Here is a 27,502-nt window from a genome sequence, read left to right on the forward strand (position 1 = left end):
AAAGAAAATTTCAGATTTCAGTTAGGATATTAGGAAATATTTTTTCAAGGAAAAGGTTGTCAGGCATTGGAACGGGCTGCCAAGGGAAGTGGTGGAGTCACCATCTCTGGAGGTGTTTAAAAGGTGTTTAAACGAGGTTCTTAGGGACATGGTTTAGTGCTGGAGTTAGGTTAGGTTATGGTTGGACTTGATGATCCTGAGGGTCTCTTCCAACTGAAATGGTTCTATGATTATCAGTACGGAAACACACAAAGACCAGATCCTCACCGCAAAGTTTGCTGACACAGATAACAGCAGCGGGTGGTTACAACAGGCTGTAGAGGCAAAATTCTGGGGACAGTTGTGTCTTTGCCAGCAGGAGACACATCTTGGGGTGGCTTCATAGGTGGTGGTCAGAAGACTTTTGTGACCTACCCTACATCTAGGCAAGCAGGCTTTGCCCGCAGTGGTAGTACAGTTCTAAGCCACTGTGGTTTATAATTCTAATACTGTGAATTCCTGTGTTTGTTGCACTGCCTTACTGACTTCTGTGGGAAATTAGACCAGACTAAAAATGAAAAAAAAAAAAAAAAAAAATACAGAAAGAAGGACTAATCCTGATTGAACAACAGTATTAGACAGTAGGCAGAGCTCCAGTTATTTATCTTTTTTGAGGAATGGAAGGTGTTAATGAGCTTTTATAGTGTAGATGATAAGAAGTTATATATGAAATCCACTTGATTTTTCTGTTGTTTGGAGGTTTGAACATTTATTTTGATTTTTCACAAAACATTTTTGAAATCCAAATATAAAATAAGTTTATTCTTAATATCAAAAGAGTCTTCTAAATGTGTAAGTCCTGTTAAAACAATGGCATTCTAACAGGTGTGGTGTAGTAAGCATGTGTTTGCTTATGTGTGTGCTCTAATGTGTTTCCACACCTGAGGGGAGGAAAAGCTTCTCTTGGAACTCCTTATTATCAGCAAGACATAATCTATCAATAATTAGAGAAAAAGTAATCATGTTGAAGATGATGTTTTTAAATACATTAAATGGTCTAGTCATAAATCCTCATATTTGTCTCTAGAGACATTTATATTTGTCTTCAACCTAAAGCTTGCCATTTTTGCTTTCAGCCAAAATAAATTTCCTTATATTTTATTTAATGCTTATTGCTTTTAGATCCAGATGCAAATTATGCCTTAAAGTGGTTCACATTCTGATACCCAGAGAACAGAATAAGTGTCTGGGGCCATGCAAGAAGGGTAGACTAGCTCTCTGTTTTAATTAAATAGGTAGGAGTCTGGAGTACTTGATAATAAATTATATGACATGTAGAATGTGTTTGCTGTAAGCTGTTTAAATGTTTACCAATGGACTTGTGATCTGTTTGTTTGCAAAGAAATCAGATTAATTATTGTGATACCAAATGTTCTCTGCAGTGCACACTTTGCTCTCAAAATTAGATGTTGTAAAAATACATTAGGAATCCCTAAGTCAATATTGACCCAAGGCATCCGCCACAGGTTTTAGACAAATATATGCACAGCCACTCTACATTTAATCCATGTGCACATAATTAGCCATTTTTTTGAATTTTCAGTTTACCCAGAATAATTACTTCTGTTGTACTTTTGATGATGGTCAAAATTACAATAGAAGTATAGATGAGCATAAACGTGTACCTCTTCTTTCTGGTGACTGGGGGCCACGTTAAAAACTTCTAAAAAGGAAAGTGAAGAAACCAGGGAAATCTTTACATAGGGTGTGATGACACCCTGTTAAAAATACTGAGAAAATAGCTCTTATATACTGTGTATTAGTTTTCATGAATGTGGTCTTGTGGGTTTTCATTTTTAGGGGCAGTGTGTGGAGTTCTTAAAATGTTAGGGCCTGAATAATTATGCAGTTTTTCTAGGCTTTGCCCCATATATGCTGACTATTCCATACAATTAGTTAATTATTGAAAGATTTAAGTTCATTTCAATGAAATGGCAGTATTTTGTTGTCACACCTAAGGACTGCTTTGATCATATTTGTAGTGAAAGGCAGAAAACTGCCGCAGTTACAAGAGAGGATATAAGGCATTGAACAAAAAGAGGAAAAATACTGTGGCTGAATGATCTGGCTTTAGTCTGTATTCAGCCCACAAAAGGAGACTGTGTTCTGCAAAACACACCTAGGCAGAGGTCTCTCCTCTGCGTTGCTCTAACGTTGAAAGCTACTCGAAAAATGTTAATCTATTTGTTTTTTCTTTTTCACTTTTATGATCTACATTTCAAGTGCAAATGGTTTACAAGTAAATGGTGGTTTTCGGTCAGATCTCTTTTGCATAAATCTTCAAAACTCGGTTGTATGGCTCATGTCTTCTGTACCATCTTTAAAGCAGTCTTCAAATTAAGTATCTTTCTGGAATACTATGCAATATACTGGGAGAGCATGAGATGCAGGGTAGATGAGTGTATTTCTCCCTGCAGGAGATTGTTTATGGCATCAGTGCAGGGTCATGTAAAATCAGCTCACTGTTACAGCCTCTGGCCATCTGTAGAATAGATATATCCTTAAACTCAGATTGTATTTGACCTATGACAAGCAATTTGTAACATATATCCTTTTTTACATTACTTTGAACAAAGTCCAGACAAGATAAGTGAAGGCAAGTTGGCATTTGTACCGCTACGCTACCGCAGCACTTTCTTAAAAATCATATTTATGTTTGAAAGGGTTTAAGGTGGTGGGTTATTTGAAGGTGCTATTTACTTCTTAATTTAAAACAATAACATGCAGAATGGAGGAAGAGTTGACAGTGATTAATGCAGAGGACAGGAGATAAAAAGGGACTGATTTGTTGGACATGACAGATCCTGTGTCATCCATGTACTATTTCAGCACAAAGAGTTTAAAGTGTAAACTATGGGAAAATGTATGTGACATTACATTTAATGATAACACGACCAAGAAGAAGAAAAAGAGAATGATGGTGGCAGAGACTGAGTGTAATACTGGCACAACCACCACAACAACGTGATAGAAAAAAGCCAAATAATGTAGTGGGGTGTATAAGCGGGAGAGAAGTCAGTGCAGTCTCTCATGCAGTCTCTTTGGGCAGCATTATTAGGGCCCCAGGTAGAAGAGTTAAACCAGTTTGGGCATGACACTTTTGAGGAAGCTGTGGGCTGGTTGGGGGTGTTCAGGGAGAGCAATGAAAATGGTTAGAAATTGGGAAAATGAGACTTGTTTGGAAATACTGACAAATTAGTTATTTTGCCCAAAGGACCCCTGTCAGAGGAACGTTGTCTGTTTGCAAACATGGCACAGATGGCTGCAAAGAGGACAAGACCTGTTCTTCTCTGTGTTGAACAGAAAGGATTAGAAATACCTGATTTAAACCGAGGCAAGACAGGTTTCCGTTAGACATGAGGAAAAATGTTGTGGCAATTAGGATAAAAAATTCTTGTAACATACTGTCAAGGAGGACATAGCTCTTCCTAAATAAGTCCTTTTAAGATCAGATTAGATAAACTGTCAGAAATAAGATAGGGACAATGGATCATGCTTTGAAGGGGTAACTTCCAAGGTTTTCACCAGCTTTATTTTCCTATGGTTTTTGTGAGAACGGCATTTGAAACACTGTTACTTGATTTGGGAAGTTAACAGACCAAAATTGCAAATATTATAAAGAAAAATTCTCTGTCTTCTGGGCTGAATTTGGTGAGTTCGAAACTTGGGAGTTCTCATAAATGAAAACAGGATTTTGTATTATCTTTCTCTCCAAGTAAGCTTGGTTTTAAAAGTGGAAACAGTTGGGAAGAGGGTGATACAGTTTTATGCCCTACCCAGAGATTAAACTCTGGCACATTCAAATGATTATGAAAAGAAGTCACAGTCACTTGTATATCTCTAACATTTATCGTGCTACACCCTGGTGAGCTCCTAAGATGTGTCTCCTCCCAGCAGGGCTTAAGCTTTCTTGCTAAGTCATTTAGCTTCTGTTTAATTGACAATAAATGGAACAAGAGTCCTCTCTCCAAAACCACAAAGAAAGAGGTACTAAAATTAAATTTCACCCAATAGGCCAATATCATCATCTGATTCCCCCATCTACTTTCTCACAAATATTGATATTTTTCTTTGACCAGCAGTGTAATAATGAACAGTGGAAGTGAGGATCTGATTTAGCCATTCATTGGGGTGGGTAATTTGCAGCTCTTGAAGCTTTTCTGTCCAGGATTTTTGAAAACTCCAGCAGGAAGTTGGTGGTTGCGTTGGTCACTGCACAGTAACCATCTTCAGTATACATTTGCATTGGCTGTTCTGGTGATTTGCCCCAGCTGCAGTGATGCAAATCTCTAGCAGAGCTACATTTCAACTCAATTTCAACTGGGCAATTTTCCTTTTTTTTTTTTAAATTAATTTACTATTTTTAAAAAGAAAGTGCTTTGGAAGCATTATTAGCACCTCCCAAACTCACTATTGTCACTGTTTCACATGTTTTTGTTTGGCATGTCATTTTTTTGTCTCCATTACGGTCAAAGGCAGGAGAATAATAATTTTGTTTCCTTAGACAAAAGAGCAGGATCAACTTCACTTGGTCCCCTGCACAGAATTTTCACAGGATAGATAATTAGATGTTGTGTCTACATAGTCCTATTTTGTCTTTTAAATGAAATTCCAAGACTTTATAAAACAAGAATTTTGACACATGGTATACTGTGACAGTGATGATGTTCTCCCTTTTTCAGTACTTATGGGCAGACCGTGGGAGGACAGGAACAGGAAGAACAGGGTAGATTAAGATGAGAAATGCATAAGGAAAGTTATTTGGTGCCATGTTTCTAATTCAACTCAATATCTTACAGATTTTTTTTTGTATTTCCCTTTTTTTATTGTTAGTCAGTGTTTTTGCCTGGGGTTAGCCTTAAATAATGGAGCCTAACTTGGCTAGTAGTACTCTGAATTTAGGCATGCAGTAGAATGTACTCCTAGTAATTTGACAGACGGTTTTTACGAAGCAATAGTTCTTTCTTTGGTTGCCTAATATGACTTGTGTGGTGTTACTTCCATGTGTGGTTGAATTAATTTCCTTTTTCTGTAATTATATTTCTACTGTTTTTTCCATACATGTTAAAAAACTTAATTCTATGAGTGTATATAAATAAAATGAACTCCTAAATTAGGAATTTAGCAGGAACTCAATATAGTTCTTGCTTTTTCAGGTAAGCAGTATTGCCATTCTAAGGCATTACCTGTACCAAAGAAAACCTTTCTTTTTCTAACCACTCACTGGTGTTAATCCATTCTCTTGTTCTGCAATAAATAAATCATTATATCGTCTTATAATGTTATGCAATGAATATTATTTTTATTACAGCCTTATTTTTTTTTTACAATTAGATAAAAACTTTGTCCTAAAACAATGAGTGGTATAATTTAAAGTATAAATTTCTTGATTTGCAGAAAAAGAAAAGTTATGTGCATTTTTGGATTTTAAAAACCTAGGCAATTAAAAAAAGTCTATTTTTGCTGTAGACAGACATTTCTCTCACAGGAGATGCACACAGACTCTTCTTGCTAGTTGTGAATAGTTCATACCTTCTCAAAACTCTTGTAACTAAAGAAATATTTCAGTATGTGATACTCCAATTGAACAAATATATTTGTTCTTCTTCTCAGGAAAATAATATAAACATTGACGAGGAAAGTAATTCTTCTTCTTTGTCCCTGAAGTTGTCTTTACAAAATGAAAATGATAATTTGGGGGTAGTTGGGGATTGCAAGTGATTGTATTCTGAAGTGCTATGACCACCACAGTAGCTTAATATAAAAAATAGAAAAGCATCTCGTCCTTGATCTTTGGTTCTTCAGGGGCAGAGACCTCAGCTTCCCCTATGGAAAGTAGGTCCGGTCCAAGAAGACTCCGCAATATGTCCCGAGATACCTCAACCTGGCCTGAAAGCAGGGACTCTGAAGGGTTAGTTGTTTTGTGTGTGTCGTAGTTTATTAAAAGTTAGAAATGGCAGTTTTTATGATTATTTAATGATAATCAAGATGATAGTTGCTTCCCATCCACTGAAGGTGCCTGGTGCTCTTACACAGTAAGCTGCAAAGTAACTCTTATAACTGTTACAGCAAGTCCGTGCCAACATGAGGGAGATGGAGAAACTCTGTTTGCGAGTCCGGCAGGAAGACGCCCCCATTCTGCAGAGAATGATAAATCCCGTTAAAGAGGAGGCTTCGTTTGCCGTAAAAGAATTCCTGCAGCTCCATTCTGAATCTGCAGAAGAACTTAGAAGGCAATTCGGAGGACTGGAGGATGCCTCTTTAACCAGATCTGCAACTGTAGGAGGAGGTAGTAGAATTTCATTTCTGTACGTATTGTATCTGTGTTGTTGTATCCAGTCTGAAGCTTCTCTGACCAGGTATAAATGAAGTAAACAAATGAGATTACAGTTGAATAATGATTATTAGTCAAGAAGTGGATTTATATCCCTACACTACATTTTTCTCATTACTTGTGACTGAGTTTTGATCAGTGGCGAATGCTCTAATTAAGCATCACACAGAATCACAAGATGTTAGGGATTGGAAGGTACCTCGAAAGATCATCTAGTCCAATCCCCCTGCCAGAGCAGGAACACCTAGATGAGGTTACACAGGAATGTGTCCAGGCGGGCTTGAAAGTCTCCAGAGAAGGAGACTCCACAACCTCCCTGGGCAGCCTGTTGCAGTGCTCTGGCACCCTCACTGAGAAGTTTCTTCTCATGTTTAAGTGGAACCTCCTGTGTTCCAGTTTGTACCCATTGCCCCTTGTCTTACCATTGGTTGTCACCGAGAAGAGCCTGGCTCCATCCTCGAGACGCTCACTCTTTACATATTTATAAACATTAATGAGGTCACCCCTCAGTTTCCTCTTCTGCAAACTAAAGAGCCCCAGCTCCCTCAGCCTTTCCTCATAAGGGAGATGCTCCACTCCCTTAATCACCTTTGTGGCTCTGCACTGGACTCTCTCCAGCAGTTCCCTGTCCTTCCTGAACTGAGGGGCCCAGAACTGCACACAATATTCCAGGTGTGGTCTCACCAGGGCAGAGTAGAGGGGCAGGAGAACCTCTCTTGACCTACTAACCACCCCCCTTCTAATACACCCCAGGATGCCATTGGCCTTCCTGGTCACAAGGGCACAGTGCTGGCTCATGGTCATCCTGCTGTCCACCAGGACCCCCAGGTCCCTTTCCCCTACTCTGCTCTCCAGTCTTAAGAAATTCAATAGCTGTGGCCTTCCTTGAGACAGATCCTGTAGCCTTAGATCTTGAAACAGAAGACTGTTGACAGGAAAAAATCTTACATTCATGTTTCACAGTAGCTTGACTTCTTTTTTTTTTTTTCCCCCCTGCAAATCACTTGATTACTTGATCCTTTGGGCCATTTTCACTGAATTAGCATGTGCAACATCAAGTAGAAAGCATTTTTTTACGACAGTATAATATACCATTGCTGAAATACTTGGGAAAGAGGAACAAGTATCTATATAAAGGAGGACATCTCTTCCTGTAGCATTTTATCTTGGTAACTGACAAGAAAGCAGAAAACTATAAATCCTTTTAAACAAAAGATCTTGAAAACACACTATAGCATGCTACAAGTCAGACATATATTTACTTTTTTTCCCCTCTTTTCTGTACAGAATGTCTTTTATTCCTTGTTCTACCGTTCTGTCTTCAGGGGAAGCCAATACCATGCCCTGATGCCTGCTGTTGCTCTCTGCTAATGATCTATGAGAAAGCTGGTTAGATCAGGATTAAATCCTTCCACATAACAGTAATTAGTTTGATTGCTGCACCAGTAATATTGTTTAAAGTTGTTTGAAAATGTCATGTATCTTAAAATTGAAAGAGTATTCTCAGTCAGTGGCGTTGTAGAAGAACCTGCCATCAAATTTGATTTCATGACCCTTCCTGTTGCTATATAAAGAACTACAAGAACTCTTCCAGTTGTGATTAACAAGCTAGCAAGTCTAATGGTTGAACAGGGAGGAAAGATTTGAAGACAGGGCTTGCTTTTGAGAATGTCCAGTATCAGAACATCAAGATGTATCAAGTGTAGAACCATAGAATGGTTTGAGTTGGAAGGGACCTTTGAAGATCGTATTGTCCACCCCTCCCTGCAGGTTGCAGGGACATCTTCTACTAGATCCGGTTGCTCTGAGCCCCATTCAGCCTGGCCTTGAACACTTCAAATGATGTGGCTTCCACAACTTCCTGGGCAGCCTGTTCCAGTCCCTCACCACCCTCATGGTAAAAAATTTATGTCATCTTAACAGGCTGATAAAAAAGACTGATGTGGCTTTTGACATAGGACTCTTGACTTATTCAATACCTTCAACATCTTTTAGCTGGTTGTTCAGTAGCTTGCCCTAATATCTTAGTGGGTTTCAAAGTCTGGCTATTTGCTGTGTCCTCCTTCCTCTCCCAAAAAAGACTATAATAACTGGGTCTGTTCTCTTGCTGTCCTCTGGGATCCCTTTAGTACTCTCTGCAAGTTCTCAGAAATATGCTTGAACTTTCAGAGGCTTTTTCTTAAATATTCTAGAGCAAATTTCATCAAACCCTCAGGACTGGAATAAATCTAGCTCTTCTAAATATTTTTAAGCTGTTCTCTTTATGTTTCAGCCTTTTTTTTTTCTTCTTTTCTCATTGTTTAAATGAATTGCATCAAGTATCTGATTACAGCTACCTTTTTGTATAAGACTGACTTCATCTTTCTCTGGGTCATCTGTTATTTTCCTTCTTTACCTGGCAATGCACTTATACTTCATTGTCCTCTAACTTCAATGGCATTCATAGAAATTTTCTTGCTACCATTTGTGCCCTTTGGTAGCTGCAATTTGTTTGTGTCCTGGTCTTTCTGATACTAGCTTCCCATGTTTATATTATTCCTTGTACTCACCTTAATTGTGTGTCAAATTCTTGAAATCCAGGGTGGCATTGAAAAGCTGTTGCCGAAGCCATAAATGTTTTGCTCTGCATCAGGACAATTTGCTGTCATCTTCAGTGTAGCCTGTTTTATTAGTGTCTGCCAGCTCTTTTGTAGCCCTTTATCCTTTAGGAATTTCACAGTTTCCATTAGTCAGTTTGCCAAATTTGTTGATATCTCATTTGGGGGGAACTTGATGTCTTTGGTCTTTTACTCTGAGTTTTAGAATAGTGAACTCTGGTATTCAGCAATTCCCTTCATCCATATCAGCCATTACTTTCAGGCTCTTTGCAAGCTCTTCTCTGTTACAATCAGAATTAAATTTAAAGTATCCCTTCTTCTGGTAACTTTCTGCAGTGGTCTTCAATACATTCTCGTATTTCATTGGAAAGGTCTTGTCCTGGCTTATGGCTTTTCTAACAGTTACATACGTGGTAAATGGGAACTAGAGTTTAATTTCAAAGAACAGGACCGCTTTTAAAATCTAAAATACCTTTAAAGTATGGAGGACATTGAGTGTAGCTGCTCCTCAGGGAGACACAAAACTGAGCAGAAAGATTGGGATGAGATGAACAGAAAAATACTAGTGGGATGACATGCTCCTGCAAGTCTGCTCAAGAATACGGAAATAATTCACCCCATTTAAAGTGAAACACTCAGCCTGGCAGACAACTAAATACAATTAAACAGATTTTTTTTTTTTTTTCAAGCTGCCTGACTGTGAAAGCAGCTCTGTTGAACACAGATGCAATATATTGCCTGTTCTTTTGTGCACAGTCCTGAAAGCAAATCTTGGCTGGTGATCTTAATCAAAGGAGCTCCAGTGTCCCCATTCTTTGTAGCGTGTTGCTTCCCATCTGGTAGAGAAGGAAGGAGTTTACAAATTCAAATGGCCCGTGTCAGTGAAATGATGAGGTCCCTTCCCCCCTTCACCATCCTCAGCTCGGGTCCAATAGAAATGGAATTTAATTGCATTTAAAATAAATATTAACAAAAGGTGAGACTCCACTCTTAAAGTTACTAAAATCTTTTAAGCAACATATTGAATCTTCCAGAGCATTAGATTTTTATCTTGAGTGTAATGAGGTGCGAAGCTGCTCTATGGAATCTGCAGACGTGTTTTGTATTATTCTGTGGAGATGCTGTAAGTGAACTGGTGGAACCACTTCCATTCTCAATTCTATTAAAATTGGTTAGACTTGATAAAACTTGAACTAGGGAATGTAAATTTTTTTACTCAAACTTCTAGCCCAAACGAAGTTTCACCTTCTCTTACCCTTCTTGTTCTTTAGTTTTTGAAGCGATTAAAGAATTTTCCTTGAGTTGTTTTTTTTTTCCCATTAACTTTTAGTTATTAGAAAATGATACTGAAAACATGATTTTAAATTATCTTGAATGTGTGTCATGGTAAAGTTTGGTATCATTCATGTGTGTTGAAGGATGTGCTTGCTCTTCTACAGTAGGTCAGCATAGGTTGTTAAGGATAGACAGGAATAGGGAGCATAATTTGTGAGGAGGCGCTTTTGCTTAGTGAGCTTTCTTTGTTTGCTTTTGAATTACATATATTTTAATTTCAACCAACCTAGCATGCATGTGGCTAATTAGGGAAGAGCATGCTTTTTGGCAGAAGAAAATTGATTTTTAAATAAGATTGTGAAGGATTGAAATGCAATAAAATGCTCAAAAGCAATGTTGAATGTCAGAATACATAGCAGAATAGGTTTATCCAAAAGTGGGACACATTTGGATATATGATTAATTATAGTGAAAAGGGAAAAGCAATATTTCAGAACAGAGTATGTAACATAATCTGATACTACAGAACAAACATATGTTCTGGAAGAACAGGTGATGACTGTAGAAGGTGAAGTGCCTTCCATGTCTGGATTCTTAAAGGAAAAGGGGCAGAAATAATTAGAAAGAAAAGCAAGGCCAAAATAAACCTCAAAATCGCTTACTCCATCATTACTCTGCTGCTCTCCTTACTTAGTAATTACAGCTCAATATTTGCTTCATAGATGCCAGAGTTCTGTTGATCAGAGAGCGAGAAGATTAGGTCCTTCATGTATTTTGAGATAGTGGGATTAAAATGTTGAGAAATGGACAAATATTATTAAAATGTATAATTTTTATTTTACGTTAAATTAATTCCATGAAAAAACATGCACTGTTACTGACTTGTTATTGAATATTACTATTTTCATTTATTTTCAATTGTTCATATCCATTGTAGTAACACTTGTATAATATTATTATAGTACCTTGGCACATTCATTGTTTGTAACTATTCTAATGCAATATTTACACTTTAATATTATTAGACATATCTAACCAGTCTTCCCCATATTAAGATTTCCCTTGGTACTGCCCTCCCAAGGCAGGAAACACCAGTGTCCTACTGAAGTAGCTGTAATACCTTCCTTCAGAAACTTAAATTGTCTCTATTAACATGATCTTCACACTGTGTTTACACACATACGTTCTCCAGTCTGCCTTTCGTACCCTCAAGCTTAAGCCTTGCTATGACAAGCCAGACTTGTTTCTTATTGTTCTTGAGTACCACTTAATTACTTGTCCATAATTATGCACGTGTCTATTCCATTCGTAGTGGCTCAAGGCTGGGCGCTCTAACTGGAGGAGGTATCTGTGTGTCTGTTTGTCACATCTGCTCACCTCATACCACCCAGCTGTCTTCTTATTCCCTATTTTTTCCACCATGCTTCATTCTAATGCCTTCTGCATTCAACCCATGTGATTTAGAAAGGAAGATACTGGAGAATTATCTCCTTTACACACTGCCAAGCTTCAAATGTTTTCCATCCTCCCAGTATGGTTACCCAACTGGTTCCAGCACTGAGTGCTGGGCAGCATGTTACTTGGTTTTCGCCGCTGTTACTTTGAAAGCATTTTCCTCCAGCTCTTTTGAGTCACAAATGGCTGAAAATCAAACCAGTAGCAGAATAATCAATCATAAAATGAATAACTGTCTGTTCAGTTTTGGAAGCACAGTGTTTTTATGTGTTGTATGTAAATGAAAAGATTTTGTCCCAAGCTCAGTTTTCTTAGCTCGGTTGATACAAAAATAATTAACTGACCTTGAATTCGGTAGTATAATTTAATATAATTCTCAGAGCTGATTGTGAGAAGGTGCTGATAGCAATGAACCTGTTTCTTTGGCAGTAACTTCCTTTCAAGAAACTGTTTAGTGCTGTAAGACTTTTCCCTATATGATCATTTCCAGGGCTGTTGCTTGGCTTGAATTGGGTTAAATATCAATTTATCCTTGTGAAACATTAAGAGTGAGAAACTTTGCACATCACCTGCATTCTGATCCCCTGCATTTATTTATAAACATGTTTCTCTTTCAGAAACTTTACATAACATGGAAGTGAAGGATGGCTCCCAGAGCTTAATCCAGATCTACTCCCGCCTTCCCAAAATACCTCAGGAAGAAAATGCAGCTGAGTCCTGGGAAACCTTAGAAGGGGTATGTTGAAACTCCCTTACTGCCACACTGGTGCTCTTGTTTTTAGCAACTATTACAAAATAAAACTTGTTTTTTGTTTTTAGGACTTGATTCAGCTTAGCCAGTTGGTGACTGATTTTTCTCTCTTAGTCAACGTAAGTATTGATTTTGCGTTCTGTCCTAGACAGAGTCTTGTACAGAAAGAAAGTGAATGGGGAACTCCTAGTTGGGGGAAATAAAAGACAAGCAGTACTTCTGCCCATAATCTGAACTCAGACTGAGCTAGGATCACTTGAGCAAAGTGACAGAACACCAGAATAGCATTAACTGGATTTATTCAGTCCAATATTCAAGACTACAAAACCCTTAGGAACTTGAGGAACATGCCAGTAGAGGCAGAGCAGTTTCCCTGCAGTGAGCTGAGGTGCCTGCACAAAGGTGCTGCCTGTGCTACTTGGGACTTATGATAAAGACACCTATAGTTTCCAGGACTGTCCATTACATACTTTACCAAGTCGTAGGTGATGCATTTGATGTTTTCACCTTCTAGACAATTTGATGTAAAGTTTTGATTTTCAAGTGCAAACAGATGTTCAAAGACATTTTTTGAGGAGACAAGTCTTCTGTTTCAGCCCTATTGCTAGGAGTTGCTCCTGAGTTCTTGTCACCAGAGCACCTACTGATGTTCCACCCACAAGCTGAACCTTAGCAGAAGCTCTGCAGTGTTGCCTGCAGACTTGCACCCAGGTCCCATTCATTTTTACCATTTCTAACCTTCACGGTGATGATAGCCTTCACTGCACAGGGTGGCTGTTTCTCAGCTACTTTTCCTTGTTTATTCAGGAGTACTTGAAAAATTTCAAGTGTCCTTCACCTTTATTCACACCCTTTCTCTGCTCTCAAAAATGTAGTTGCCAAAAGGTTGTGCATCATCCACACTCAGTTCCCTATGTTTAGTTCTTCCTGTGCCACAGGGAATTTAAACTCACAATTCTCATCTCCTAGGAGAGTTCTTTAATCTTATTGCTGTTGGGTTAGCTTTTATCCTTTCTGCTGAATATGTGCTGCTTCACATATGCAAAAAAACCAGAAAAGATAAAGATTCATTAGGCTGGAGAGGGACTGCAAAAATTTTTATTCAGTAGCCTAAATGTTCCTGTTCTCAAGACTTTCTGGATTTTACACATAACCATCACTAGATATAATAACAAGCCTCTAAAGTATGTGGGTTGGATTGTAGGTGAAGATACCAGAGCTGGTAGATTCAGCAGTTTCTGAATTAGAGGAAAATAGTACAGAATGCCTTTTACTTTAAGCTGAACATTAGCCTTCTCATTATTTTGTGACATAAAACAGCCTGGGTACTGCTGAGATTAAAACAAGAACAAACAAGCCCACAAACCCCTTTATCTTCTGCTCCAGTATTCTCTGAGAGAGACTGCAGGGGAATCTGACTGCATTTGGAGACAAGATGGAAGGTTTTGTAAAATGAAAACAATAAAATGTAGAGGAACATCAAGTGTATTTTCAGTGCTGTCACCACTGCTCTATTTGTAAAGTTGAGCCAGTGTTTCATAATGTCCTGATTAAACACTTCTATTTAGATTTCTTGGTGCAGCTTTGTATGCTGGAGTCGGTACTGATGTTATAAATGCTCTTTATAGAATTTTTTGTGAACGTGAAACTCAGCAGGAAACAAAAAGGCCAGTTTGGATTATTTTTCCCTTTGGAATGCAAGTTCATCTATTCACAGACAAGATTTAGAAATCACATGTTTTGGGTTGTTTAACTGCAGCAACACATTGTATAATACCCACACCATATTATTACTTAATAGTTAAGATGATTTTTTTTAAAGTTTGCAGTTTCAGCACAGTTTATCAGATACTATTAATGAAGCACCATTAAGGCTGCAGGCTGCAGTGGGTAGCAGATGAAAGCGGCTGTGGGGCCCTGATTACAGGCATTAAAATGGTGTGTATTGGCTCACTGCTGCTTCCCAGCAGGTGCCCTCACTCATAATTCCTTTGCATCTAGTCTCAGCAGGAGAAGATTGACAGGATTGAAGACCATGTCAACAGTGCTGCTGTGAATGTTGAAGAGGGAACCAAAAAGTTGGGGAAGGTAGGGATCTGCTCCTGCTGGTGAATCAATGGTGCTCTGCCTCCCAGCAGTCCTCTGTATTAACCCAATTGATCTGCCGTCTTTAATGCTGAAGGAGCCAGCAATTAAGGAAATAAGGAAGAAATGACCCACAGGTAGCAGGGAAAAAAAAAATCAATCTCTTGTAATTTTGTAGCACATCCAGGCTACTGGGAAATACAGGCTTGTTGGTTTGGTTTTGCTTTTTTAATGCTATTCTGATGCTACCTTGGTTTACCTGCAAAGACAGGAGCATCCAGCGATTGGCTCACAAAAATTAAGCGTAAAACAACAGGGTGATGATAACATGCAATTTCAGTCCTGTTCTATGTAGATGTCAGTGATAGTTGCTATAAGCCACAAACCCAGCTTCAGGTGTGTTACTGAAAAGTCCGAGCATCTTCTCAGTTTCTCATTTGATAATGATGGAGATGAGGTAATAAATAACGTGTACAGTCAGGCAGTAGCACGTAAAAATTAGCTGCTTCACAACTGCATATGTGAGAGAGCTCAGTTTTGAATTGGTTTTGGTGCGTTCTGTCATACATGTGGGATAGTAGATCATCTTTTTTTTTTTAAAATACTAACTTGTAAAGTTTATTTCTCACTGAGCATTGCAGTCTTTGCCAAGAGCAATGAGGGGGAAATGCGCATCACCACAGGCAAGTATGCTAACTATTTTTTTTTCTCCTTCTACAGGCTGCAATGTACAAGCTGGCAGCTCTGCCTGTGGCAGGTGCAGTTATTGGTGGAGTGGTGGGGGGTCCCATTGGGCTCCTTGCAGGCTACAAAGTGGCAGGAATCGCAGCTGCACTTGGTGGTGGGATTTTGGGTTTCACAGGTGGAAAATTGATGCAAAGAAAGAAAAAAAAAATGACCGAGCAGATCTGTTCCAGCTGTCCAGAGCTTTCTCACACAAGTGCCAAAAAATCCAGCTGAAGTAGAGATTCATTTTGACTAGGAACAAAAGTGTAGTAGCCATGCTAATGACAGACTTGCAGCCTTAGGCTTTAAATACAAGGCTGAGTTGTGTGAATTTTGACAACAGGACTGTTACTTGGGAGGGGCGAAACAGTAATGTCAGTATTTCACTTTTCAGATGTGCTAAGTGACATCAGTCCTTTGAAAATTATATGGATAACTTTTAATTATAAAATTCTTAGGTGAGCTGTATGCACAGCTGTAATGATGGGTGATGGGTGCTTCACGCCAAATTTGCACAAAGTGTCTTGCAGACAATACAAAGAGAGATATTTGGAAAACCGTAGTGCTTTCCCATGAACGGCACCCAGAAGCTGGAGATTTTATTAATAGAGCCCCAAAGGAAAGGAAATAAGCTTCATCTGTCTTTCATGGCCATGGTACTTTAAATTTAATTTATCTGGATTCCCAAACTCCTCCTGTCTATACCCCCAGGACACGACTGACTAGGCCTGTTCAATAACTAATGCACAGGGAAGCATTAGTTGCCATAGGAAAAAGTTGAAACGTTGGCTGAGCAAGTTGGAAAAAACACTTCAGTACATCCCACATCTGCCTCCATCAGACAATTAGATCAGCATCAGCTTTTCCCCTTTTTCAGGTCGTTTTTTTTTAAAAAAAATGGTAAACTCCTCATCTTGTTCAAAATGTAGTTAAACATGGTAAGCAGCAACCCTGCAGGACTGCTGCTGGAGGGTATTTTTCCATGGCTGTTCAGCTCCTTGGCTTGTCCTGAGAACAGCACGCAGGATGAAGTGACAAGCTCTGCCATTCTAAGCCCAAAGCCTCAGCTTACTTAAGCAGCGCCTACTGCTCGGTGTTGCTCTTGCTTCTCATCTCCCATTGCCCGCAGGGCGCTGGCAGGAGAGCTGAAGAGCTGGAAGGTGCTGCTGCAGCCCCACTCCCTCAAGAGTCTTTATCGTCCCTCAAGGTTGGCATTAGGCACCAGGTCAAAGGGTGGTGAAGCAGCGAGGCCCTTTAAATAGTGGAAGTGTCAGCTGAGCTCCCCAGATGATGGGGCTATTTTGAAGCTGTCAGCCTGTGGCTGTTGACAAGATGTAAAACGTGCTTGGCTGGGTCAGCAGCAAAGCTCCTGCACACTGGTCAGGCCTGAAACTTCTGCTTCTACCTGCACTGTCGAGTGGCTTCTCAGCCTTCTCAATATTCTGGGACGTGCTGTGGAGCCTGTGTGGGGTGAGATGCTGTTAGTGCTTTCGCTAGGTTTTTATAGCGGATGCCTGTCATTCTGAGTGTCCTTATTTTACTGCTTAAGAAGCCTTTTGCTTCTGAAACTTCCATTGTTAAATACAGGAGCGTTAACGTGTTTTTATTGCCACATACTTGTACTATTGTCACAAATGTACTGTTCAGCACATGGCCCTACCTCCATCCTTCCAGGACAGTTCTCACACTATTGCTGCTGCTGTTTGGGGGAAAAGAAATTGAGGTTGGGAAGCTGCTTTTTAAAGTTTTTAAATTGTTCAATTCACTCTGAGCTCTGCTTGAGTCCAGTTTTATTAGATGAACACAGAAGTCAGTGTTCAGTGAGAAGGCTCCTTAGCAGGGAACACCATATAAGGAAACATACTATAGAAAGAGATCCCTTTTCTTAACCAGTACTTTGGTATCATTATTGGAAATTACTCTCTACTGTGACAGACAACAGGTGTTTGTGCCTAGAGACACTACAAGCAACTGTTAGTTTCAGCACAAATGTATTTTTCTGAACAGTTCTTCCTTATTATTTCTAAAATAGGACTGAAATTGCTGTCAGCCAGAGCACTGTGTCTATTTTAAGCAGGTCTGAGGCTTAGGGAAGCAACGTTTGCAAAAATAGATTTCACAAGTAATCGTGAACATTGTCCGAACTGCGTGTGTTGAAGCCGCAGCGCCTACATCCGTAAAATCAGCTGGAGGGGAAAACATGACCCAAGGAATTCAGATCCTTTGCTCCAGTCAGGCAAAAATTGTTTTTCTTTAAATACAATCTACTTTGAATTAAAAAATTAATGAGCTCGTAACAACTTTATACTAAGGCTCTTCACAACCTGTGATTCTGTGATTCCTTCAATATGTAACTTCTACATTTAAAGGAAGAAACTGAGGGAAAAAAAAAGGTGTTCTGGTTGATTCTTTGTGTGATTTCAAAACGCCATGTCTGCTTTCCTACTGTATGCTTCAAAACCTTGCGCATTTAAATGACAGCAGCCACAGCAGAGGCACTGAAGACTCCACCCTCTCTCCCCAATGCCAGGACAATCTAAATTCATAAAACTGAATTCCTGCCACAGCTTATACAAATTCAGCTTGGTATGTATTCATTTTATGAAATGTCTAGCACAAAAACTATTCTTCCTCCTTGAGTCTTTAAGGAAGCAATTTCAAAACATTGTGTACAGCCCAGACTTGGAAGACTGTTATTTAAGCTATGATTTTTTAAAAAATAGATGGGTTATTTACATATGTGAAGAAACATGGGCAACAGAGTAACCAAATCAGCATTTAAATTGCTAGGCATGTTAATCAGAAGAAATGTAAGATATACGTAATTCTTTCAGACCAAATAAAAGTTTTTGCCTATGAAATTGGTTGTAGCATTTATTGAGATGTTGGGGTTTATTTCGTTTCAGCAATCTAAAGGATTAATCCCTCACAAACTTTATATTATTAAAATAATTGCATTACCAAGATCTAAGAATCCCAAATTGAGTTACCAAACACATGCTTCAGCTACTGAGATATTTACATTGACTGAAATGAAACGTTGCATGCATCCAGTAACTCAAACACATACGCTAGCTCAGAAATGGACTCCTTAAGTTCAATTAAAATGAGAGTTTGGGATGGTTTTGTTCTGTATGGGCATAACACTGTTTGACAACCTCGCATGAAAACCTTGAGAAATGTTAAAGGGAGGGGTTAGTTGAGCACCAAATGGTTAAAACCATTGATGTAGATGATCAGAATCAAAGGGCTCAATTTGAAATACATCTCGCATATTGTCCAATGCTTCCTCTCTCCAGGCAAATTCTCTGTTTCATCACATACTTCGAAAGTTCAAGTGATACTCAACATCACGTTAGGCAAACCTGGACTTCAGCTGTTCGACCCCCCACGAATACACAACGAAATGACTTGGGAGTGCATAGCTCATGAACCGCTACATTTAATTGCCTGCCTGGTGCTGGGATCCCAAAGCTCTGGGAACAAGTCCTTACTCAGAAAAGGAAACATGGGGGGGTCCATCTCTCACTTTCTAGCTGAAAGCACCAGCCACTGACCTTGGGTGTATACGATGAGGTAGAATCTCCCTCCAGAAAGAGAAGTTTAGACATCTGCCACCAAACAGCATTATATATATAAAAATCCCAAGTCAAAATAGGAACCTCAGAGGAGTAAGATGAGTACTTGTAGGTACCATGCCAGAGTGGACTAAAATTTCAGGTGCCTGAACAACTATGGAAGTTTGGTTGCACCACCTGCAGATAACAAGCACCAGCCCTAAAACCATCCCCTGCTCCCAGCGGTGGTACGACTTGGCTGCCAAAACCACTTCATTTGTCATAAGATGGAGAATGGTACAGGAGAAGACCTGGCTTTCAGGCACTTCATGCGCGCTCGAAAATGCAGGTTCACAAAACTGACAAAAAAAGTACACCTGTCAACAAAATCTTACTCATTTTAGCTACCAATTCTGCATCTGCTCAGTCAGCTGGAAGCCAGCGCTGGCTGGTAGAAGCAGTTTTCTCCTCAGAATCGCCTCCTTGAAACCTCACGTGCCCTTTGCTGCAGGGACTCGATTCAGCAGCCTCTCTTGGCACCAACTTTGGCCACAGCTGCACAGGACCGTGCCCGTCTTCTGTCAATAACCAAGGAGGTGGCATCCAGCCCAGATGGGATCCTAAGCCCTGAACTGCAGACATTGGGGCACTTGCAGAAATAAAACATGAACCCAGTGGTCTAGTCATCCAAAGAACAAGCTTCTAAGGACACTAAACCATGGGGGCCCAACTCATGGAGCTAGATTCTTTGTAGTAAGTGTACCGCACAAATCCAGTACTAATTCCTAATTCATCTCCAGCAATGCACCCCAAATTAGCAGATATTCTTCCATCTCTACATTTTCTTTATGTTCATTTCACCCAGCAGCTTGAGGATTCATTGAGAAAAGCCCACAAGGAAAGCAGTAATTCCTTCTTGAGAGCAGAATTCAATGAGTATGCAATAAATAAGGCACAAGCCAGACAAAGGAGTAACAGAAAATTGGCAGTGCTTGTTCAGAAAGTAGATGGTAAGAACCCAAAAGAAAAAAAAAAAAGACTAATTGTAACATATACATACAGTGATTAATTTAAGACTGACAAAACTAAGATGGCAGTCCAGCCCTAGTCCTCTCCTACTTTGAAGGGTTTCCAACACTCATGTTCTTTTAACACAACCCTGTGGATAATATAATAATAATAATATTAACTCCAAGAAACTAGGGCAGGTCAATACAGCCCTTTGATTCAAAGTACAGCTAATAGTATTAAAAAATTTATTTTCCTCGCTTGGTATTTTAATAGTCAGAATTGTTTGATCGCTTCAACATTTGGACCCAGTAAAGCACCACACGAGATTCTGTAAAACTTTAATTTATTCCCCTCCCGAGTATCCAGAATAGAAGACCCTCTTAAAGTTGGAGAAAAACGTGACAAAAAAACAGATTACCAGGATAGCTGTTCATATGAAGAAGAGAAAGCACATACTACCAAGGTTACACAGAAACAACCCAAAAGTCCTATTTAATGGCATAGTGCAAGTTAACAGCATGTCTCTGGCAGGGATACCTTCATTTGGATTATAAAAGTTTTACAGAACAAAGTTAGGTCAAGAGTCTGGATGGGTCTCTGATATTTTACTATAGCATTAGGAACGTACTGTTTGAAAGATGCTGTACAGAATGACCCACCAAACAAATGTATTTACAAGCCTGGGGAGAAAAAAAATTATTTTTTCAGTTTATTCAAAATAAAAATACACATAGAATTATGAAAATATAGGTTTACTATTTCCACCACACGGAAGTCAATGCTGCTGTCTGAAAGGCTTGCAAGATTATTTCAAGTTTTTAAAGTTCATCTTTTTCCCTCAATAAGGTGTACCTATGTTCACTGGGTGCCAGCTTCTGGAATGAGCTCTCTGGTGGGCTGCTTGCTAAATCCTGAATTGGCTGAAAAAACAGAACAAACAGTAAAATTGCTTGTTAGACTCATTTTAATAATCATCTTCGCTAAATGAACTTCTAGCATTAATTATGGCAATTATGGGAGTGCCCAAACGTCCAGCATTCTTATGAACTGAGGTGTATTTGTTTGTGTGTGTGTTGACATTTTTCAGATTTTGTTGTTGTTTTGTGTTTTTGTTTTGGAAGGCACATTTTAAGTCCCAAGCAGGCGGAATACACACGCACACATATTTAAATTCATCAAGCACCATCCGTTAAGGTGTGCCAACTCCTCTTGTTAGCACATCTCAAAGGTAATGGCCATCACACAAGTTTCTGTGCAAGTGACTTAATAGTATTTCAAATGCACCCCATTGTAGATTTGAGTCCATCTACCACTTACTTTGAAAGCAGTCTGGTTTGTGTGTTTGCTTTTGAGATGCACTAGGGCAAAAGTGACATTGATGCTGAGATATTTTAGAATTAGTTTTCTATGGAAACAAAAAAAAAAGAAAACTCCAAACAAGCAATTTAAGGGACATACATGTCCCAGCATCTCCATCTTCCACAAGATGGCCATAGGGACATGAGAATGTAAACATCCCAGGTTCTGTGTGCATTTTTCAAGGCAGAACAAAGACAAGCAAGCTTGCAGCTCTAGGCAACCAGCCTGTGCCCACCTGGGCAGCAGGATCCTGGGACTGGGCAGGTTCCCTCCCACCCTGCCCAAGCCTCCTCCAGGCCACAAGGGCTCCATAGTGTCCCTCACGCCTGTCACCCGCCTGGCTCCCAGCTGACCTACTTCTCAGTCTCCAGCCCTGTTTTCTGCATCTCCTCCTGTTGACCTGAATTCCTGTTGCTCAACAAATTCCTGAGAAACACAGGGAGTTACCACTAAAGTGAATCACTGCCAAGAGAACTCAGGCCTCGTGTTTTCACAACCACTCACGACAACATTCAAAAGCAGCCATTCTCCTAGTCTAAGGCAAGCCCTCTGGGGCTTCCATGCTTTTAAATCTTTCAGCTTTGAGCAGGGCAATGGAAGGCTGCACTCACACAACTTAGCACAGAGCCACCCTTATGCACCCCACAGATGACCAGGAAAACGAGCCTGTAGCCATAAATAATTTCTGTCCCTCAACCATGGGTTCTGGGATGGCCCAAGGCACCCCAACACAAGAACACCAGGTCTCCTCCGGGATCAGCGTGGCTCTCTTGAGCCCTACACAATGCAACATATAACTTAAGTGTTTAAAACCAATTATTTCTTTAGAGAGGGCCTGAGGTAATGAGAAGGTTACCTGACAGGCACTTTTCCACATGACACCAAGCATATGAGCTGAGCAGCGTATCAAGAACATACAAAGCTGATGAAGACACAGAAGACTGGGCTGAGCAGAGGGAATCAGGGCTGATGATGTCCCTTCTTTTCTGCCTCTTGGATTAAACTAAACACTGAGATACTCCTGAGTTTTGCTGAAGAACTATCTAGTAGATGTGCTCCTGAGGAGATCCCAGGAGTGACTTCCAGGCATGTAATTATACAGCATGGAAACCTTTGAGCAGAACAGTGATGAATGCAAACTGACAAATGCAGCCTGTGGCCACTATTAATGCTGCTTGTTAATTGCATTAATAAAAGTCATAAGCTCTATTACCACTTATCAATCTTCTGTTGATGTTCTAACAAACTGCCTCCTGCTTGGATCGGTGATTACAAGTAAATATGTTAAACATTCAAGCAATTGATGTTTGCCCTCAGAAGAACCCTTTCATAGTATGTTGTGATGGAAACAATACCTCTATCATTGGTTTTTGCACTGAAATCACATGGGAACATAAGAGCAGCTCTATGAGCAGCTCTATGAGGTCAGAACAGTCTATCTGGCCCAAGGTCTTCTGTTTCAGGGGAGAAAATATATATTCTTACACATGCAAGGGTTCTGAGGGGGCTGGCAGAGGTGCTCACCAAGCCACTTTCCATCATTTACCAGCAGTCCTGGCCGACTGGGGAGGTCTCAGTTGACTGGAAGCTGGCAAAAGTGACACCTTTGACAAGAAGGGCTGGAAGGAGGATCCAGGGAACCACAGGTCTGTCAGTCTAACCTTGGTACTGGGGAAGATTATGGAGCAGATCATCTTGAATGCCATCACACAGCATATACAGGACAACCAGGTGATCAGGCCCAGTCAGCATGGGTTTATGAAAGACAGGTCCTGCTGGACCAACCTGATCTCCTTGTATGACAAGGTGACCCAACTACTGGATGAGGGAAAGGCTGTGGATGGTATCTACCTGGACTTTAGTAAAGCCTTAGACACTGTTTCCCACAGCATTCTTCTGGAGAAACTGGCTGCTCATGGTTTGGATGGACATACTCTTGCTGGGGAAAAAAATGGCAGGATGGCCGGGCCCGAAGAATTGTGGGGAACAGAGTCAAACCCAGTTGGTGGCCAGTCACACATGGTGTTCCCCAGGGCTCAGTATTGTGGCCAGTTCTGTTTAATCTCTTTATCAATGAGGATGAGGGGATAAAGTGCACCCTCAGTAAGTTTGCAGATGACACCAACCTGGGTGGCAGTGTTGATCTGCTGGAGGGTAGGAAGGCCACACAGAGGGATCTGGACCAGCTGGATCACTGAGCTGAGGCAAATTGCATGAGGTTCAACAAGGCCAAGTGCTGGGTCCTGCACTTGGGTCACAACAACCCCAGGCAGTTCTACAGGCTCGGGAAAGAGTGGCTGGAAAGCTGCCTCGTGGAAAAGGACCAGGGGGTATTGATTAACAGCAGCTGAACATGAGCCAGCAGTGTGCCCAGGTGGCCAAAAAGGCCAACAGCATCCTGGCTTGTATCAGGAATAGTGTGGCCAGAAGGATTAGGGAAGTAATTGTGCCACTGTACTCAGCACTGATGAGGCTGCACCTCGAATCCTGTGTTCAGTTTTGGGCCCCTCACTACAAGACAGACATTGAGGTACTGGAGAGAGTGCAGAGGAGGGCAAGAAAGCTGGTGAGGGGCCTGGAGCACAAGCCTGAGGGAACTGGGGCTGTTTAGCCTGGAGAAAAGGAGGCTGAGGGGAGACCTGATCGCTGTCTACAACTACCTGAAAGGAGGTTGTAGCATGGAAGGTGTTGGTCTCTTCTCCCAAGAAGTGACAGGATGAGAGAAAATGGCCTCAAGTTGCACCAAGGGAGGTTTAGATTGGATATGAGGAAAAATGTCCTAACAAGAAAAGGTTGTCAGGCACTGGGCCAGGCTGCTCAGGGAAGTGGTTGAGTTGTCACCCCTGGAGGTGTTTAAAAGATGCGTAGATGAGGTTCTTAAGGACGTGGTTTAGTGGTGGACTTGGCAGTGTTAAGTTAATGGTTGGACTCTGATCTTAGAGGTCTTCTCCAACCAAAATGACTTAATGATTCTTTTTTTACTCAAAGCAAACAGGTACCATATTTCCCCCTAATGCTCTCCCTGCCTTTATCCAAACAAAGTTAAAGGAAGAGTTTCTTTTATGCTTATGTTATGCTTCTATAAACAGATTTATCTTTTCAGAGACTAAAGTTAAAAGTACACTCATGTTAGAAAGTATAGTTCTCACAAGTAGTAAAAAAAGCTCTTTATTAAATGGCCAAATTAAATATACTTGTTGTAACCTTACCTGACCAGGTGCTACATCAGTTGGATCAGGGCCATGATGAAACTCTCTGTGCAATTTTCCAGAATGCAAGTCTAGTACGAATTGCTTCAGTTTACCTGGGACTCTGGAACAAATCCAACAGAAACACCCACATGTTTATTACAAGTTAAGTCCAAACACACAAGAGTTAAAGTGCACTGTTTAGAGTAGCCAATTTCTGTTTATCTGGCACACTATGTCTACTTTTAGGTGATTAATAGAGGACAGGAAGCCAAATGGTTTGTTAAGGTATCCTACCAGCTTCTTTTTCTTCCCACTGTCTCTTGAGAACACAGCAAGTATTTCATCTTTTCAATAACTCCCACAGAGCTGTACTAGCCGATAACTTCATTGTATAGTCACTGCAGCTCCCCACTAACCATAATGTAAGAGGGAACAGCAGGTTCCAAATGCACAGTTTACAGATACAAATGACAGCTGGGTAGCAGTATTGACAAAACATCTTTGAAAGGCTCTCTAGTGCCTGAGCAACTGCATATACGCTAGAGATAAGCACTAAGAGGGTATCAATGTAAATCTAATCTGAGATCATCTACTGTCACCCACAGCAAACGTGCTAAACTACAGCATCCAATTTTATTTGTGAAACGTCAAATAGACTAAAGAGCTTAAAATGAAGAGTTGTTCTAGTAAGTATCCAAGATAAAAAACGATAACGTGAGCACTATGCATGCAATCAAAAGGTAATGTACGAATGGAGACAGGTTTTGTAGGGAGTCTTTCATCAGACCCATTACTACTTATAGGAAAGAGGGGCAAAGTCTGGGCAGACAGGACATCCGCAGTGTTTCAGATCATCAGAAAACTCTATGGATAAAACATATTATAGCATGACATAGTCAGAGGGTATCACTACAGCAGCGTCTGTAACTAATCAGTATTACAGTGGTACTTGGAGGCGTCTCTCCCCTTCCCAGGTAAGATCAGGAATTAGTACTGATGGAGAGAAGGGGGTTCACTCCAGCCTGGTTGCAGGGACAGAGTCACTGCTCCCTGCTTTCCCTTGGGCTCCTGCCCTGGTCCAGGTCAGGCAACCCTGCTGGAGACATTCCCCTCCAGCCTCTCCTCTCCTAACCCAGCAAGGGCATTTGGTGCCTACAGCCTCTTGATGCTCAGCCAGTTCTCACTGAGAAGCTACAAACTCATCTGTTGAACACTCCCTGCTCTCATTTCTGACCTGGAACAGCAGGATGAATAGGGCCAGGTGGCCAAAGTATGAGGACAAAATATTGGGTGGTTATCCCATTTGTTATGAAGTGGCTATTCTCCAAAAAGATAACTCCCTAAAGAGACAAGAAATGTTTTAGTGGGCCAGTTCTGAAAGCACCATCCAAACCATAATGGTTGGTGGCGGCACTGAGATTACAACAGACAGTCTGGGGCCAGTTTGTAAAGTGAGTCCAGAAAATGTACTAAAGTGGCAAAAATCCTTGCAGGTAGATGAAAGTCTCAGAATTAAGATTTTTACCTATAAAAAACAAACAAAACAAAACCAAAACCAAAACCAAAATCCAAACCACACACAGACACGCAAAAGAATATCACCCCAGGAGCTCCAAGATCTCCTTGTTTCCCAACTGTTTGTTACGTATTTCTAAGCATCAGCTCAATCTCCTAGAGTAAGGTTGAATAATTATTTATCGTTAAGCAACTGTCTACAATCCTGACATCTTTCTCATCTTCATTTGTATGTAACAACTGGTATACAAACACGCAAGTAGCTTTAATTATTCTGATAATGTTTCACAGAAACAGAATGTGTTAAGAAACATAACGCAAAGTCTAAACTAAACATTTCTATTTCCATTTATGAGATATTAATTTATTTTAGGCCTGTTTCAAAAGTGACAATAAATAGGGTGCTTTCAAAAAGCAAATATCCCACTATATTTTTAAAGCACTAGCATGTGCAGTGAGCTTGATCCTCCCAAGAAAATGGAACACAGGGAGAAAAATAGTCACCATCAGAGTTTCCCAAATACATAGCTTTGGATATTTGAAAACCACTATTTGAGATACATCAAACAGAGACTAAAATTTAAGAATAGGCCCATAGAGAATGATGGGGAGAAGCTAGGTTTGAAGCCTTCTTCCAAATGTGAACATTTCAGGTACAAAAATGCCTGCTGGAATGGCAAAATTAGACACAGGGTTACGTTCACACTGCATGCTAAATCTGAGCTTTGAATCCTCAACTTTGACAGAAATGAAATAGCCTGAGCTTTTAAAATGGGCAAAAATTCAAGTTGCGAAGCCCAGGCATCTAACCAGGACTTAACAAGCGGTGTATGTGCAGGTGCCTCCTTTGAAACAAAAACTGGAGTTTAACACACAACCTCAACACTTTTGTCATGCTGAAGGACCCTAAAAATATTTACACATCTTCAACTGAACCAGGGGAGATAGAACATCTGCTTCCAAGGCAGGACAACATGAAGAGATAGGATGATGTAGTGGGATATCAAAGTGGTGTTTCGCTTAAGGACCCTGATACTTCTCTCTCTCATATTTCAAGAAGATAACATGCTGATGATCAGGTATTTTCCAAGCTGCACAAGGAAAATTCTGGAAACCCACACAACAAGGATTTCTCTGCCAGCTTTCCAGGTGAAATGCAGGAAGGGTGGAATTGCACAGCAGGAAAAACCGAACCAGCAGGCTGGGAATTCTTAATGATGTGTTTTACAGTAATCATTGCATAACACAGCACTTAAACATACCATATAGTACAGGGTGTTTCAAAAACATGGACCCAGTTTCAAAGCACTATATTTCACAATAGCAGCAACATGTTACAATGACATAACAATTTGCAACTGGTTTAATGAGTTATCAAGTTTTAGTAACCTTTTTATAAACGAGACCTAAATAAAGAGATACAGTGATTGCAAAGCGGGTCTATCTTTTTGAAACGCTGTATTTTGAATGTTTTAAGCTAATTGATATATCTAGATCACCACTAAAAATACTGAATGCCTAACTACTGTGGAAAATAGCAAAACTTTCAATTCAAAGAAGAGCAGCATCTAAAAACTTCATGTGAGATTCCCTTCTTACATAAAGCA

At 40.2% G+C, this 27,502-nt stretch overlaps 2 protein-coding genes across 8 annotated transcripts in view; one reads left to right on the top strand and one right to left on the bottom strand.

The window, feature by feature from the left end:
* The window catches only part of STX17 (syntaxin 17), a 31,191-nt gene extending 15,044 nt beyond the window's left edge, over positions 1-16,147 (top strand). For all 6 annotated transcript variants that reach the window (XM_082044748.1, XM_082044746.1, XM_082044750.1 and 3 more), the window contains 5 exons: positions 6,109-6,328; positions 12,318-12,436; positions 12,520-12,570; positions 14,453-14,539; positions 15,257-16,147. In XM_082044748.1, the coding sequence (XP_081900874.1) occupies positions 6,109-6,328; positions 12,318-12,436; positions 12,520-12,570; positions 14,453-14,539; positions 15,257-15,496 (717 nt within the window). In that variant the 3' untranslated portion in view covers positions 15,497-16,147. The remainder of the gene's footprint in view (positions 1-6,108; positions 6,329-12,317; positions 12,437-12,519; positions 12,571-14,452; positions 14,540-15,256) is intronic.
* Positions 16,148-17,296: 1,149 nt separating this feature from the next.
* ERP44 (endoplasmic reticulum protein 44) overlaps positions 17,297-27,502 on the bottom strand; it is a 56,090-nt gene continuing 45,884 nt past the window's right edge. For both annotated transcript variants that reach the window (XM_082044743.1, XM_082044744.1), the window contains exons 11-12: positions 24,399-24,501; positions 17,297-20,750 (exon numbers count right to left, since the gene is read on the bottom strand). In XM_082044743.1, the coding sequence (XP_081900869.1) occupies positions 20,649-20,750; positions 24,399-24,501 (205 nt within the window). In that variant the 3' untranslated portion in view covers positions 17,297-20,648. The remainder of the gene's footprint in view (positions 20,751-24,398; positions 24,502-27,502) is intronic.

This window comes from Streptopelia decaocto (genome assembly GCF_964273445.1).
Source record: "Streptopelia decaocto genome assembly, chromosome: 2".
In the NCBI taxonomy this organism is placed as follows: domain Eukaryota; kingdom Metazoa; phylum Chordata; class Aves; order Columbiformes; family Columbidae; genus Streptopelia; species Streptopelia decaocto.